The 14,915-nt window shown below is 35.5% G+C and overlaps 1 protein-coding gene across 5 annotated transcripts in view; it reads right to left on the bottom strand.

Moving 5' to 3' along the window:
* Window positions 1–1,326: 1,326 nt before the first annotated feature.
* Window positions 1,327–14,915, bottom strand: part of hiw (MYC binding protein highwire) — a 507,580-nt gene continuing 493,991 nt past the window's right edge. For all 5 annotated transcript variants that reach the window (XM_069830497.1, XM_069830498.1, XM_069830496.1 and 2 more), the window contains 8 exons: window positions 14,489–14,716; window positions 12,470–12,598; window positions 10,271–10,510; window positions 8,551–8,736; window positions 6,768–6,875; window positions 6,455–6,664; window positions 4,031–4,298; window positions 1,327–1,786 (listed from right to left, as the gene is read on the bottom strand). In XM_069830497.1, coding sequence (XP_069686598.1) covers window positions 1,671–1,786; window positions 4,031–4,298; window positions 6,455–6,664; window positions 6,768–6,875; window positions 8,551–8,736; window positions 10,271–10,510; window positions 12,470–12,598; window positions 14,489–14,716 — 1,485 coding nt within the window. In that variant the 3' untranslated portion in view covers window positions 1,327–1,670. The remainder of the gene's footprint in view (window positions 1,787–4,030; window positions 4,299–6,454; window positions 6,665–6,767; window positions 6,876–8,550; window positions 8,737–10,270; window positions 10,511–12,469; window positions 12,599–14,488; window positions 14,717–14,915) is intronic.

Below are 14,915 nucleotides of genomic sequence, written 5' to 3'. Positions count from 1 at the left end.
TTATACCAGTTTTTAATTTTTAACGATTTTGTTTAACTGGAATATCTTAAATGTTCATTTTATGTTACTCATCATCATCATCATCATCATCTGCGGTCATACAGCCCTTTTAGTTTAGCCTTGACCTCCTTAAGAATTGCCGCCCAATCTTCTCTCTCTAGGGCTCTCCATCTCCATCTCTTAATTCCTGCTTTAACTAGATCATCCTGAACATCATCCAACCATCGTAGTTTAGGTCTTCCTGCGCTTCTTTTACCACTTAGCGTGGCATCTAGTAATCTTTTAGGAGTATTATTATTGTCCATTCTGATAATGTGGCCCAGCCACTCCAGCCGTCTAATTTTTATATCAGTGACAATACTTGGATCTTTATACAGTTTTTGTAGTTCAGAATTGGTCCTAATTCTCCACTCTCCCTTATCATAAATAGGGCCATAAATTTTTCTTAAAATTTTCCTTTTCCACGTATTTAAGATGGTTAATGCTCGTTCAGGTAGAGTCCAGGTTTCGCTTCCAAAAGTCACCGTAGGTTTAATAATTGTTTTATAAATCCTCACCTTCATTTCTTTTTAGATATATCTGGTTCTTATAATTTTATCTAATGCTCTGAGGCGTCGATTGCCAATGGCTATTTTATCCTTGATCTCAGTTAATATGTTGTTATCCTCGGTGACTATCGAGCCGAGATATCGGAACCTTGACACTCTCTCAAAAGTAACCCAAAAGTAACCTCATTTAAGACAACAGTTTTTACAGTATTGTCTCTCGTGATTATGTTATTCATATACTTTGTCTTTGTTCTGCATTTTATGTTACTATGTTCTTTTAATGTGACCTGAAGATGCCAAATTATTGGTGAAAACGTTTGTCATAACTTTTAAATACTACTTCATGTAATAACATAAAGGTTCAATGTATGTAATATTGTTAAGTAATTGACTGTAAGAAACTTACACTATTTGATCAGTTATAATAAGCCTCACCGAGGAATTCGGTCACTGGCTGCCACTGATTCAGACAAATCAATGTTCTTCTGAATATAGAAGATAGCATGTTCATAGAACTTCAAAAAATCTTATGATTTTATAACATAGGAGTCAGCTTTGCTTCTCCTCATATGTATGCCGTAAAATTGCTTTAGTGAATTAAGTTACAGAAGTCCCAAAAACCGGGACAATTAGGATCTTGACTGACGTCATGGCAGCATGTGGGACAAAAAAAGTCGAAATCGGGACTGTCCCATAAAAAACGTTTGAACCTGCGAACCTTGTGTCAGTATGCTATGCACTAGACTGTAATGGAAGTTTTGAATAAATTAGTGCAAACAACAATAAAAAATTCTTCAGTATTTTCAATTATATAATCACTGAACATATCCCATACATGCGTGATACAATATGCACTGAATGCTGAAGCAAATAATTATCTTCCATCCATAATAAAAAAAAGTCTACATCAGTTTGACTAGCAAATGTATTCCTCCCTTACACAAGAATAGTATTAAAACTGATGAAAGCTATGTGAGTGAGGTTTGTTGCGTAGACATTAATAAGTTACTGGAGTGACTCCAACCAGTAACATGAGGGAATTGCACACAACCATCTGCTGATTAGAACCTAACACTAACACCTGCAATCACACACATAAAAATGAGAGGAACGACTGAGTACTTAGAATGTATGAGCATTCCTGCAGACACCACAGCCCAGTGCGAACTCCTCCCCTGTCGGGGGGTGTTTCACGTGCAGGGGACACTCCTCTCCTTCCAGCTGCTTGGCTTTTGGGCCTGTAACAACCATACAACAGCACAACGTTAACCAAGTGGCTACAGCAAAATATTTTCTATGCTGGAGAGCTCAATGTAAGTATTAGCAAGTCCAGTGGAATTTCCTTTCCTTCCTTCTAAAGATCCACTCCCGCTTAGCAGTATTGAGCCGAATCGAATTGAGACGAAAAGAGTGCCGTCACTCACATCTGGTGGAATCGAATTGAACATAATGATGTTTCACATAAAATAATTTTTATCTCGAAAAAGAAGCAAAGACGCACAAAATTGTATTAAACTTTTTTTTTTAAATATCTCAAGACGAAAAGAGTGCTGTCACTCACATCTGGTGGAATCGAATTGAACATAATGATGTTTCACATAAAACAATTTTTATCTCGAAAAGGAAGCAAAGACGCACAAAATTGTATTAAACTTTTTTTTGTTTGAAATATCTCAAAGAATAACCCCCTGAAATTAATGATATTAATTACTATTCACCCTGTATATACAGAGTATCCCATTTATCTTGTGCACCTATTATAACTTTTTTGTTTCGATAGGTATTGGAACTTTTGTTTTTGACAGTTATGTTAGAACGAGGGGCTAACTTGAGTGCAGAGATTTGGTGCATGTAACTACATTATGGTGCAAGATACGTGACGTCATCGATTTTTCAAATAGCACTACGTATTTTAATCACGTTACATTGATTACACACATTAAGAAGAGTTCAAAAATGTGTCACAATGTCACCTTCCCAATCAATAACAACAAAATGCAAAATGAATGACATCAGAATGTGTCGTTTGTTGTGGTGCCCCATTAATCTTGTGCATTAACTTAGACAAAACGAAAGACGACTGACGTCCGTACACATCGTGTGTTGTGTGTTTGCTGTCTTAACATATAAACAAACCGCAACAACTGTCGACGCCAAAATCCACGTACAGTGGCCTGCACGTTCTCCGGACCTGTCGCCACGCGACTTCTTCCTGTGGGGAACTGTAAAGGACAGTGTGTACCAGAACATTCTGACAACACCAGACGACATGCAGCAACACATTCGACAGGCTTGTGTGTCCATTCAGCCAGCAACATGCAGGGCAGTCATACGGTCTTTCAGGGAACGCCTTCGAATGTGCATTAATGTGAATGGTCACCATTTGCAACATCTTCTGTGACTCTCAAAGCATAACATTATCACATTGGAAGTACGTTTTTTTTGTTGTTATTGATTAGGAAGGTAACATCATGATACATTTTTGAATTCGTCTTAATGTATGCAATCAATGCAACATAATTAAAGTATGTAGTGCCATTTGAAAAACTGATGTCGTCACGTGTATCTTGTACCATAATGTAGTTACATGCACCAAATTTCCACACTCATGTTAGTCCCTCGTTCTAACATAACGCTTAAAAACAAAAATTCCCAATAACTACCAAAACAAAAGAGTTATAACAGGTGCACAACATAAATGGAACACCCTGTATATTAATTTATTTTTAGGTTCTTGTAAGAGTGGTTCCAACTCAGAGCTTTTAACTATGAGCCAGAACTGCTCAATAGAAAGTCTAGTCACTGCTTATACCACGTCTGGAGAATAGTGTAATGAATAATTGAAGCATTGGGCCAATCTATATTACAATCTGCTTACTGTGCAAGAGGAACAAAAACGTTACATCATAGACCGTTGTTCCAACCAAAAAAGTCATGGCTGTAACTCGTGTAGAAAGCGCCTCTGGTACAGATATTGAAAAACAATTTTTATGACAGCTGTGTAAGACTATATAGAGCATTATCCCATTAAAAAGTCGATTTTTTTTTAATTGTAACATAGAGCATTATTCGGCCCGACGCTTCAATTATATTACAATACCTACAAAAGAAATATAGAGGCTTCTGACAAATCATACTCAAGTACTAAATGCAGTTTGTGATTCTCTACAAGTAATTATTCTCCCCACCATAATAAAAAAAATCGAATAAGATGACCTTGTTAGATCATCCCATCCTATAAACTCTAACTTCATGTCAAATGAATCAGCATCAGATATTCGAGAATGTTGACAAAAGTAAGTTACAGGTTTTGTTTCTGTATGAGCTGATGTTAAGAGAAACACAACAACATGCTTTCAACTATCAGCTGTCATGAATTATGCCCAATATCTTGACCTGCTTCCTTCTCACCATTAGTAACACTTCTCTCTCCTTACCTCAAAGTGTAGCTACACAAGAAAATAGGCTGAATGAACCCATACCTGCTGGACAAGATGGCAGCTCGAGCCGTGGAATGTTGGTTACACGCTGGAAGTCATCATGACAAGCATTGCAGAAGTGAGTGGTCCCGAAACAAAAGAATACAGCGACAGAACAACAGTAGCGACATTTGTACTCCAGAAAGTCGGTGCCGTGTTTGGGGCACATCTGGGCCCTGGACACATCACTGCAAGCCCCACACACCAGTTCTGTGGGGTCGTACTCCTCCCCTACCTCAGCATCACAGCGCGCCTCCCCACCATAATATGCCTGAAATCATTAAATAAGAAATATTCATAACTGCACTTTCGTACCAACACTTGTACTTGTTAAGATTTTTTTTTTACTTGACTATTTAACGACGCTGTATCAACTACTAAGTTATTTAGCGTCGATGGGATTGGTGATAGCTAGATGAGGTCGATTCGCAATAGATTACCTGACATTCGCCTTATGGTTGAGGAAAACCTCGGAAAAAATTCAACCAGGTAATCAGCCCAAGTGGGGATCGAACACGCGCCCAAGAGAAACTCAGGGTACTTGGAAGATAATGAATCGGATTAACAGGAGTGGAGAAGAGATTCTCTCTCTTGTGAAAGCTTTTGTGACTCATAGATAATCGAATTATTTTCCCCCTGCCTCTACAATTTGACCAAAGTAAAAAAAAATAATCAGAAGTTCAAAATTTTGTGGATTATTCAATGCCTGATACCTGTAGTAAAGATAATAAGAGTCCTGATACAGAAGAAGGAAACAAGAAGAAGAAGAAGAAGAAGAAAACAAGAAGAAAAAGAAGAAAAGAAGAAGAAAACAAGAAAAAGAAGAAAACAAGAAGAAGAAGAAGAAAAAAACAAGAAAAAAAGAAGAAAACAAGAAGAAGAAGAAAACAAGAAGAATAAGAACAAGAAAACAAGAAGAATAAGAAGAAAAGAAGAAGAAGAAAACAAGAAGAAAAAGAAGAAACAAGAAAAAGAAGAAGAAAACAAGAAGAATAAGAATAAGAAAACAAGAAGAATAAGAAGAAAACAACAAGAAGAAGAAAACAAGAAGAAGAAGAAAGCAAGAAGAATAAGAAGAAGATAACAAGAAGAAGAAGAAGAAAGCAAGAAGAATAAGAAGAAGAAAACAAGAAGAAGAAGAAAACAAGAAGAAGAAGAAAACAAGAAGAAGAAGAAAACAAGAAGAAGAAAAGAAGAAGAAGAAGAAGAAGAAGAAGAAGAAGAAATGTGAAAATTTCCCCTAAACATACAACAAAGTCATAAAATGAGTTCATTAGTCAATAAAATACTATTGTATGAAATATTCAATTGCGGCATGTTTCAGGGGCAGCTTTGGTCCCTCTCTGAACATTCAGTGTCACCCCCTGAGAACTTGATACAGTATGTAATTTTATTGCGTAGAATCACTTATTGTAGAAACCCCTCATGTCTGATCACTGTAATTTTCTGAAGATACAAAAACTAAATTATTCTTCATACAGAGTTCCAAATGGGAACATACTTTATTCAGTCTAAACTGGATGGTAAGTACATCCTATGCTATGTCGTACTATGCTAAAGATGAGTGACAAAGAACTGTGTACAAAAATTTCGAGGGAAAAATTGTTCCGGGGCCGGGTATCGAACCCGGGACCTTTGGTTAAACGTACCAACGCTCTCCCAACTGAGCTACCCGGGAACTCTACCTGACACCGATCCAATTTTTCCCTCTATATCCACAGACCTCAAAGTGGGCTGACAACCGTCAAGCAACCAACATTGAGAGCACACTAACTCTGTGTGACTTAAATTGAAATCTTGATTTGCATAATACACGTCACTGTACGTAACAGAAAACCACAATTTAAGTCACAAAGAGTTAGTGTGCACTCAATGTTGGTTGCTTGACGGTTGTCAGCCCACTTTGAGGTCTGTGGATATAGAGGGAAAAATTGGATCAGTGTCGGGTAGAGTTCCCGGGTAGCTCAGTTGGGAGAGCATTGGTACGTTTAACCAAAGGTCCCGGGTTCGATACCTGGCCCCGGAACAATTTTTCCCTCGAAATTATTCAAATTAACTTTACAGGGAGTTATACCTGAAAGCTTGATTTGCAACTGTGTACAATATACTCACAATATGCTATAACACATTGTTTATTATCATCATCATCATCATCATCATCATTATTATTATTATTATTATTATTATTATTATTATTATTATTATTATTATTATTACATAGAGATGAAGACACCAGTAATTTTTTTGGTAAATAGGACTATGTCAAACTATTATAAATGTGTGAACTTGCTATTTTGTTCATTTTGTACAGATCCTGAAACAAAATTGGACCATCTGAATTTTCAAAGTTTCTGGGTCTGTACCAATTCTAGAAATTAAAAAAAAAAAAAATACAATAAATAATTTATACTCAAACACTACACGAACCTTATTGCATTTGTAACACACATAGTAGGCATATCTGTCCATGGCGTAGCTAGCTGGATCGTTATGGAATCTTGCGCCTGGACTTGTTATCGCTTCAACTTTGTGCAGTCCTTCATATTCCAGTCTCATCAAAGCCTTCCTCCGTACATCTTCGTACAGTTCTTTGACAGGTACCAGCAGCTCCGTCAACACTGGATGCTCAATGTTGCACTGTAACATCCAAGGTGTAATTGAACAAACATTCACAAATCATTTCATTCATGTAAGGTAAATTTTACGATATACAGAACTAATTTTGCCGTAACTACATTACCTTGCAAATTGGACACTGAGAAAAGGCAAATGTTATCCTTGGTCCAGCCCATCTCTTCATCAGAACACAGCGGCAACAATGGTAGTGGAACACGTGACCACATTTTAACTGCAACACAAAAGAAATACAATATATCAGCTACATTGTCTACATTGCCTTTAGAAAAGCTGGTACATATGAACAAGATATGAGATAACCAAAAAATTACTAAACATTTACTTCTAATTATCTCTTAATTTAAACTTTTGTAGTATTGAATACGATTCGAAAATGTTCGGTTTTTGCATTGAGTCATAGATTGTTTCAAAGCTATCAGCTTCATCATCTTGAAAGAAAATGAGGCCAATTCTAAAAAATAGCTTTGATAATGAATGCGAAAGATAGGTATCTTTCTCCTTGCCTGCTCTGAAGATGAAGCCAATATATAGCTCCGAAAAACTCAATGTTTTTACTTTTATGACATGGCTCAATAATCCATAGATTTAGCACTCTTATAAAATCACCTTATAATCACTGAAGACGAAAAACAACATTTATAAACTAAGAAGAAAGTGGATAATAATTTTCCAGATGATGAATTACAGGAAGACAAGTTTTTGAACTAAACTTCTTTCTATGGCAAACATAGCTAATTTTGAAAAGGAGAATGGTAAAAAATAATAACAAAAAAGCGATAGTAGATTCATAGAATCCCTGTAATTGCATGAAAAGTGTATGCTTTCGGTTGGCTGTTATTGTGTTATTTATATTTTTAAGGATTTGGTTCTTATTTATAAGGATTGTGAATATGATTGAGAGTGAAATAAATTTAATGTCATTTGTGTGTTGTGGTAATGATTATTTTTCCTTTACTTCTTTATTGAAAATATACCATATATCTGTACAAATACAGTGAGTCTCAACGAACATTTCTGGTATTTCTGTCAGCCAACCAGTGACAGGTCCCCCCACTACCACTGCTGCTTGAATCCACGAACTCATGGCACTTTGCCGAATTAAAACTTATGTGCTATGTTATATTAATAATATTCAGTACTGGTACTAACTTCCTCACAGTAGCTCAGTAGCTGCTGGAAGTGTTACCCATTTTGTGTGATACATAATTCACAGAACCTGTTTCAGTAAACCTAATCACTAAATTTATAGTCCCGTCGCTCTAATTTCCAGCAGCCAATCGCGTTGCAGGTCAGCTACATTTAACCGTGTGCATCTTGTGATTCGCTGATGAAGACGTTATTCATTTGTTAAGGCTCGATAAATACTTAATATAATCGCCCGCCATTTTTATTCTTTCGTTGGCATTCACAGAAAGCACATGAAAACGTTATTTGCCGCTCAATTATTTGCTGAATTACAGTGTGTTTCATTTATTATCATAGGAGCTACGACATGATAATGTTTAATGATGTGGCAAATAGATTCCTCGTATGGTAGCTCGGCAACGAAAGAACAAAAGTGGCGAACGATACTGCCTACCTAGACTTTATAGAGCCGTCACTTCCTAAGACGTAAGCAAAGAGGAGGAGTCACACCGGGAATAACAGCATTGCGACTATAGTATTGTTTTTCTACACGGAACTGAGTGGCCAGAAAATTTACGTCCAAAGTTTTATATGCAAATCTTAGCATTAAACTTCAACTTGTAATAGACAAACTCCTGAAGATTAAATATTACTGTTACAGAAGAATGAATAGATGATTGTATTGAACGACACTTTCTCAAATAATCACTCTGTGTACATGAGGTAACTAGACATGAATACAAAGAAACAAGGATTGTTACCTGGATGGCGGGTGCACAGGAGAGAGCCTCAGTGAAGCAAATCATGCACATGTCGTCGGCATCCTGCTTCAACGTGGGATTGGCAGAGCAGCCATGGAGGCAGGGCAGGCACGATCCCTCCCCCTTGATGCCCCCACACATGTGGCCGCAAGGATGCAGCTTGTTGCAGGCATTGCGGGCATGCTCCTGTGTTGACAGAATCGTGTATGTCATCAACTTTTACCCCTATACATCAACCATTTTCTGGGTTAGAATAACTACTCCAATGACATACTTCGAAGTCACTACAATGCTGTGGTCATATTTTATTTATTTATTCTAATTACAGCCATTGAAAACAAAGTCTTTTAGATCTAGTCAAAAAATACAATCCCTAAGGGTATTTCACACACACTGAAATACAAGTACAGTAGAATCCCTTTTAACCGGCACCAAAGGGACTAGGCTAATTCCGGATACGAGATTTTGCCGGATAATTGAATAAATACTGGTATATACTAAAAAAAAAAAAAAAAAAGTTAGTATAAGCCTATTTCATGACGGAGGATGAATGGAAAGGAGCTGGAAACCAGGGTTCAAATCCTGGTGCCAGAGAGAAATTTTCTCCGTTCCACTCATCCTTCATCATATGATGACGCAGAATTTCTGCACGGAAATATCATATGTACTTCGGTACATAATAATAATAACTATTTCATGACGCCAAATGTTGAAACTGCAGCCATATGAAGCTTATTTATCTATCACTTGCTCATAACTGAATAGATATCAAATCTGTGTGGATTTTCCTTATTAAAACACATCACAAAACACAAATAATACACTAATTCTAGGTTCGAACTTCCTAATGTGGCAACACTGCTGGGCCGAACATAACTAATTAACATAAAAATTGCGTCGATTTTCTTTATTAAAACATATTACACAACACAAATAATAGGGTCTACAGTAATTTTAGGTCAGAATATTCACTGAAAACGAAAGTTCGTGAGAACTTCCTAATGTGGCAACACTGATGGCCCGAAAATAACTAAATAAACATAAAAATTGTGTGAATTTTCTTTATTAAAATACATCACACAACACAAATAATACACTAATTCTAGGTTCGAATATTCACTGAAAATGAAAGTTCGTGCAAACTTCCTAATGTGGAAACACTGCCGGCCCGAACATAACTAAACATAAATATTGTGTAGATTTTCTTTATTAAAACACATTACACGACACAAATAATAGGGCCTACACTAATTTTGGGTTAGAGTATTCACTGAAATCTAAAGTTCGTGCGAACTTCCTAATGTGGCAACACTGACAGCCCGAAAATAACTAAATAAACATAAAAACTACCGGTATGTTAATTTTCTTTATTAAAACACATCACATGACACAAATAATACACAAATTTTAGGTTCACATATTCACTGAAAATGAAAGTCCGTGGCAAAACTGACGGCCCAGACTGTGGCAATCTGGCAGATTTAAACTTTTTTTTTTTTTTTGCCCAGCCAAAAGTGCCATTGTTTTGGTATTGCCGGTTATTTGGGTGCCGGTTACGAGGGATTTTACTGTAAAACTATAATTTGCAAACAAAAAAAAAAAAATAGTAGCATTATTAATTATTTTTAAAAGAAAACAAAATGACAAATGTAATTAATAATAAATTAAACATGCTGTATTAGAAACAGGACTAAAGCATGAATTCTAAATTCGATAATACCTGACATTCTTGATCTGCACAGATATTGCCAATAGCTAGCAGTCCTGAATTCCCAGTAGCCCCACAGAAGCGGCATACTCCAGAAGTCACACCAGCTGGTTTACTCCTCGTACCCTCTCGGAATTCCACCATCGCCTTTAGTGTGCATGAGTCAGCCAGAGCCATGACCCAGAACAGCTTTGTGCGACCACAGCCTTCATGTAGGTCCACTTTGATTGCCTCCTCCTCTTCCTTGCAGACCTAGATTTCACAAAATGTCGTAATTATTCATTAAAAAAAGCAACCATATAAGAAATTCATGCAAAACCTTCCTCAACATTTTAGTCCAAAAAGAAATAAAACTGCACTATAAAACTATTAAATTAGCAATCAGTGTACTGTCTACTCTGGTATTTATCTAGCCTGTAATATAAGGTAATCACCTGGATAAATTCTTGATAAAATTAATAACAAGAGTAATTGGATAAAATATTTTATAAGAATGAATCAATACACATTCCTTCTCATAAATTTTTAACTAACTTACTGGTTCCGAGGAACATTCATCTGTCTACCAAAATGGAACACATGTTGTAACTTTTCTGAAAACTAATGCTGAAGATAAAATTAATCATGAATAATTTTATGAAACTTCATCAAGATCATTCTTTCAAAACATTTTTCCATTTGCAAATTCACAATCACATAAGTATATCTACATTCAATAATATCAGTAGCAACTAAGGTTTTCTGCTTTCCTGCAGAATCAGAAAATTGTGCTGCAATGTCAGTCTTGCGACCTTGTTGAATTTATATTTTTATTGTCAATTTAGACTCCTTTAATTTAAATAGTACGTGCCACTGAACCTGAAGTTCATGGGTTCAAAACTGGCCAAGAGTGATGCATTTTCAAGGGATGATAAAAATCCTTAGTAATTATTCCCTTTGGATAGGAAGTAAAGTCAGAGATGCCAATATCGTAAATTTATATAATACACAAAGGCTGCATTCAGCCTGGACAGCGCTGGGGTAGCGATTCATTTTTGCTGAGTTACAGCAGCTGTTAGTGGCTGAACGACCAGACTGCAAAATGTCCGCTGTGTTTACAAAGAAACACGCCATTGTTCTGTCTACTCCGGCACCATTGATTGATGTCTACCCCCTCCACTTCCGCTGGCTAGCAGCAGGCTTGCAGCAAAAAAAATTTTGCTATGAAAAATGGCGGCCGCTATTTCAGCACTCTCCGCCAGCAAGGCGTTCAGTGCTGTCGCTATTTCAGTGCTACCTCAGCGCTGTCCCGGCTGAACGCACACAAAATAACGCTGACTTGGGGAAAATTATCGGCTAGTTGTTCCTCATTCCACCAAAGTTCCATGTTTTATGAACAGATATTTCTATTGATCAATTTTTAATTTATCCTTAGGAAAAAATCGAGCACAATAAGCCTTCAAAGACTGCAGCATTTAAGGGACCTCAAGAAAGACACCAATGTACTAAATTCTTGTTTTGTTTTTTTCCTTATTACTTAAGACCTTTAGGAACTTATTTTATACGTACTTAAATATATTTTTTTATCTCTTACAGTGCAACGTATAGAGACTGTAGTATTGTGCTACAGAATTTATAGTGATATTGCAAACCTAAAGATTATTTTTTAAACAACAACACAACTTTATTTATAACGGTTGTGATAGTGAAAAAACTCAACACATGTGCTGTCTAACCAACCTTTGTTTATAATATTTGTTAACATTATCACAATGATAGAAAAAAATCGTCATCTAAGTGATTATGTAAAACTAAGTTTGTATACACAATTTCTGTTGCAATTAGATCAATGTACACTCTGACATTTTTTACACATATAATCTTTCGAAATGATGGACAGTTGCTGAAACCATTCTCTCTGAATTCTACACTTCGGTATGAAACTCAATGGTTTAAATATAAAAGTAAGTGAAAAATATTGTAATACTGTACAAAATGAAAATCACTGAGTATACTGTGTTGAAACTATAGTAAATTTAATAAATGCTATATGCTAGTAATATTGTTTTAAAACTACAGTAAATTTAATAAATGCCAGTAATATTGTTTTGGTTTTGTTTTAAATGTCATAAGGATCTTGATTTAACATATCCTATATAACAGAGCCTGTACGACTATAAAGAGGACAGAGTACATTCTCCACAAAAGGTACCATTCTAGCACTGCTCTCACCTGTCTCTGATGCATGCGAGTTCGACGATGGAGATGCAGAAAACGGTCACAATCAGCACACAAATTCCCGCAAATGTTGCATTGGATTATTGCTCCTGTTTCTCCATCATCGTGATTGCTGCAGGTTGGCTGAAATATAAGCATCAATTGCATTTTTTTTTCAAGATTTTCAATCAAAATTAAATACTTCTGACGTGAGACCATAAACAAAGGAAGGATAGCAATATCAAGACCAAACAGTATTTTATGGGACCGAGATATTACAATTAAAACAAAAACAAACATTTATAATTCAATTGTAAAAAGCAAATCACATATGGATCAGAGACATGGCATTCGAAATCAAAAACAATACATATATTACATTCGACTGAAATGAATTTCTGGCGACGATCTGCAAGGATTTCGAGGAGAGAAAAAAATCAGGAACAACGTGATAAGGGAAAAAATGAAGCTGAAAGAATTCCTTGTAGAAGACATTAAAACAGCACAGTTAAGATGGTTTGGCCATATAAAAAGGATGATGAAAGATAGATTACTGAAAAAGATTTATGAATGGATTCCAACTTGAGGAAGAAAGAGAGGAAGACCGAACTTAACCTGGACAGAGGGAATAGTTAGAACATTGAGTGAGAGAGGTTTAGAGGAGGGAGATTGGGAGGATAGAGATGAGTGGCGATTGGCTATAAATTCTTCAAATGAGTACAGGAAGATGTCAAAGACATTGGAAACTTGTGAAATAATAATAATAATAATAATAATAATAATAATAATAATAATAATAATAATAATAATAATAATAATAATAATAATAAATGATGATGATGATAATAATAAATGATGATGATGATAATAATAAATTATGATAATAATAATAATAATAATAATAATAATAATAATAATAATAATAAATGATAATAATAATAATAATAACAACAATAATAATAAATGATGATGATGATAATAATAATAATAATAATAATAAATTATAATAATAATAATAAATGATGATGATGATAATAATAATAATAATAATAATAATAATAATAATAATAATAATAATAATATTTTTTCCACGTTGCAATTATTCAACGTAATATTTTTATTATTGTTTTAATGTTCAGGCACTTGACATATTGTCACTCACAGTATTATTATATTATATAAATGTTATCTTACAAGAAAATGGTTATTGAGCTCATGTCGAAACCTCCCCTCTAACTCCGCACCCATTTATCCACAGTAGACAGACAAATATGAAAATATTAGCTGCACATATTAACTGTAAAGATATGAAAACTTACTTGAAATGATGAATTATGAAACAACGGCGCTTATTTGGAAAGAGTAGTTGAGTTGCTATTCTCTGTGAATACCTTGTCTGTCATGTGATATGCAAAATAAGATCGTGCATTCCATGCACTTCACCAGCTGGGTGGGCACTAGCTATTCAAGTCGAGGATTACTCAATATTTCTATAATCTTTCATTCATGCTTTAATAATTTAATAACCTTATAGTAAGTAGGGACAGCTATTTTTTTTCTATCTGCTACAGAGATTTAACAATCTACGCAGTTTGAGCGGAGGTTTCGACATGAGCTCATTGACAGTTACCTTGTTAATATATTACATTATAGTTATTCTTTAAATAGTCTGCTTAAATAAAAGAAAACTGGTTCAAGTTATGAAAATATTTATTAACTAAGTGTAAACAAAACGAAATATAAATTACAGTCCAGATTTTAGAGCATACTTTTCACAAGATTTATTTATTTCTGAATTGAAAATAGTATTTCATGAAAAAATATATTAGTGAAAGTACTGTTCACTTGAATTCATTATTTTTAAGTACCGGTAAATTCATTCTACTTTATAATCTACAGTGAGCTCCAACTTTGTGGATTTATTCTCTCATGCTGACAAATAATATTCTCTCTCTCTCTGGGTAATGATATATTAACGAGTACAATGTCGAATAAAAAAATACGAGCTGCAAATATGAACACTGTTGTGCTTACCCTCGGGGGTGGGGGCTGGCCATCTGTAGCGCCACTCCACTGTCCCGATGAAAGACGCTCCACATGCTCGCTGTCCAGCACACAGAGTGATGCGAGGGCAAGCCACAGGGTTGGCGTGCGCAGGCAGTCCGAGGGGGTGCGGTGAGAGTCCTCGAGCTTCGTCAAATTCAAGATGTTTTCTGCAACAGCGCCCTTTGTCACGTTGGCCCATGCTTCTGACAACTTCCCCTGAAAATGTTTTACAAATCCATTATCATCTGGGTAGTCGATTGCTTATCATGTTGTTGTTGTTGTTTAGTCAACTGTCCGAAGACAGGTCTGAACCCCACAAGTGATACCAAGAAGGCAACTAGGTCAGGAGATAATGGGGCAGGGATGATGCTATTATATTAAGGTTGCTAAGTTTGTTGTTGCTTTCTAATGTTGA

The sequence above is a fragment of the Periplaneta americana genome, chromosome 7 (genome assembly GCF_040183065.1).
Source record: "Periplaneta americana isolate PAMFEO1 chromosome 7, P.americana_PAMFEO1_priV1, whole genome shotgun sequence".
Lineage (NCBI taxonomy): Eukaryota > Metazoa > Arthropoda > Insecta > Blattodea > Blattidae > Periplaneta > Periplaneta americana.
Note: the sequence above shows the minus strand (reverse complement) of the source record. Positions and strands in the feature narration are given on the sequence as shown.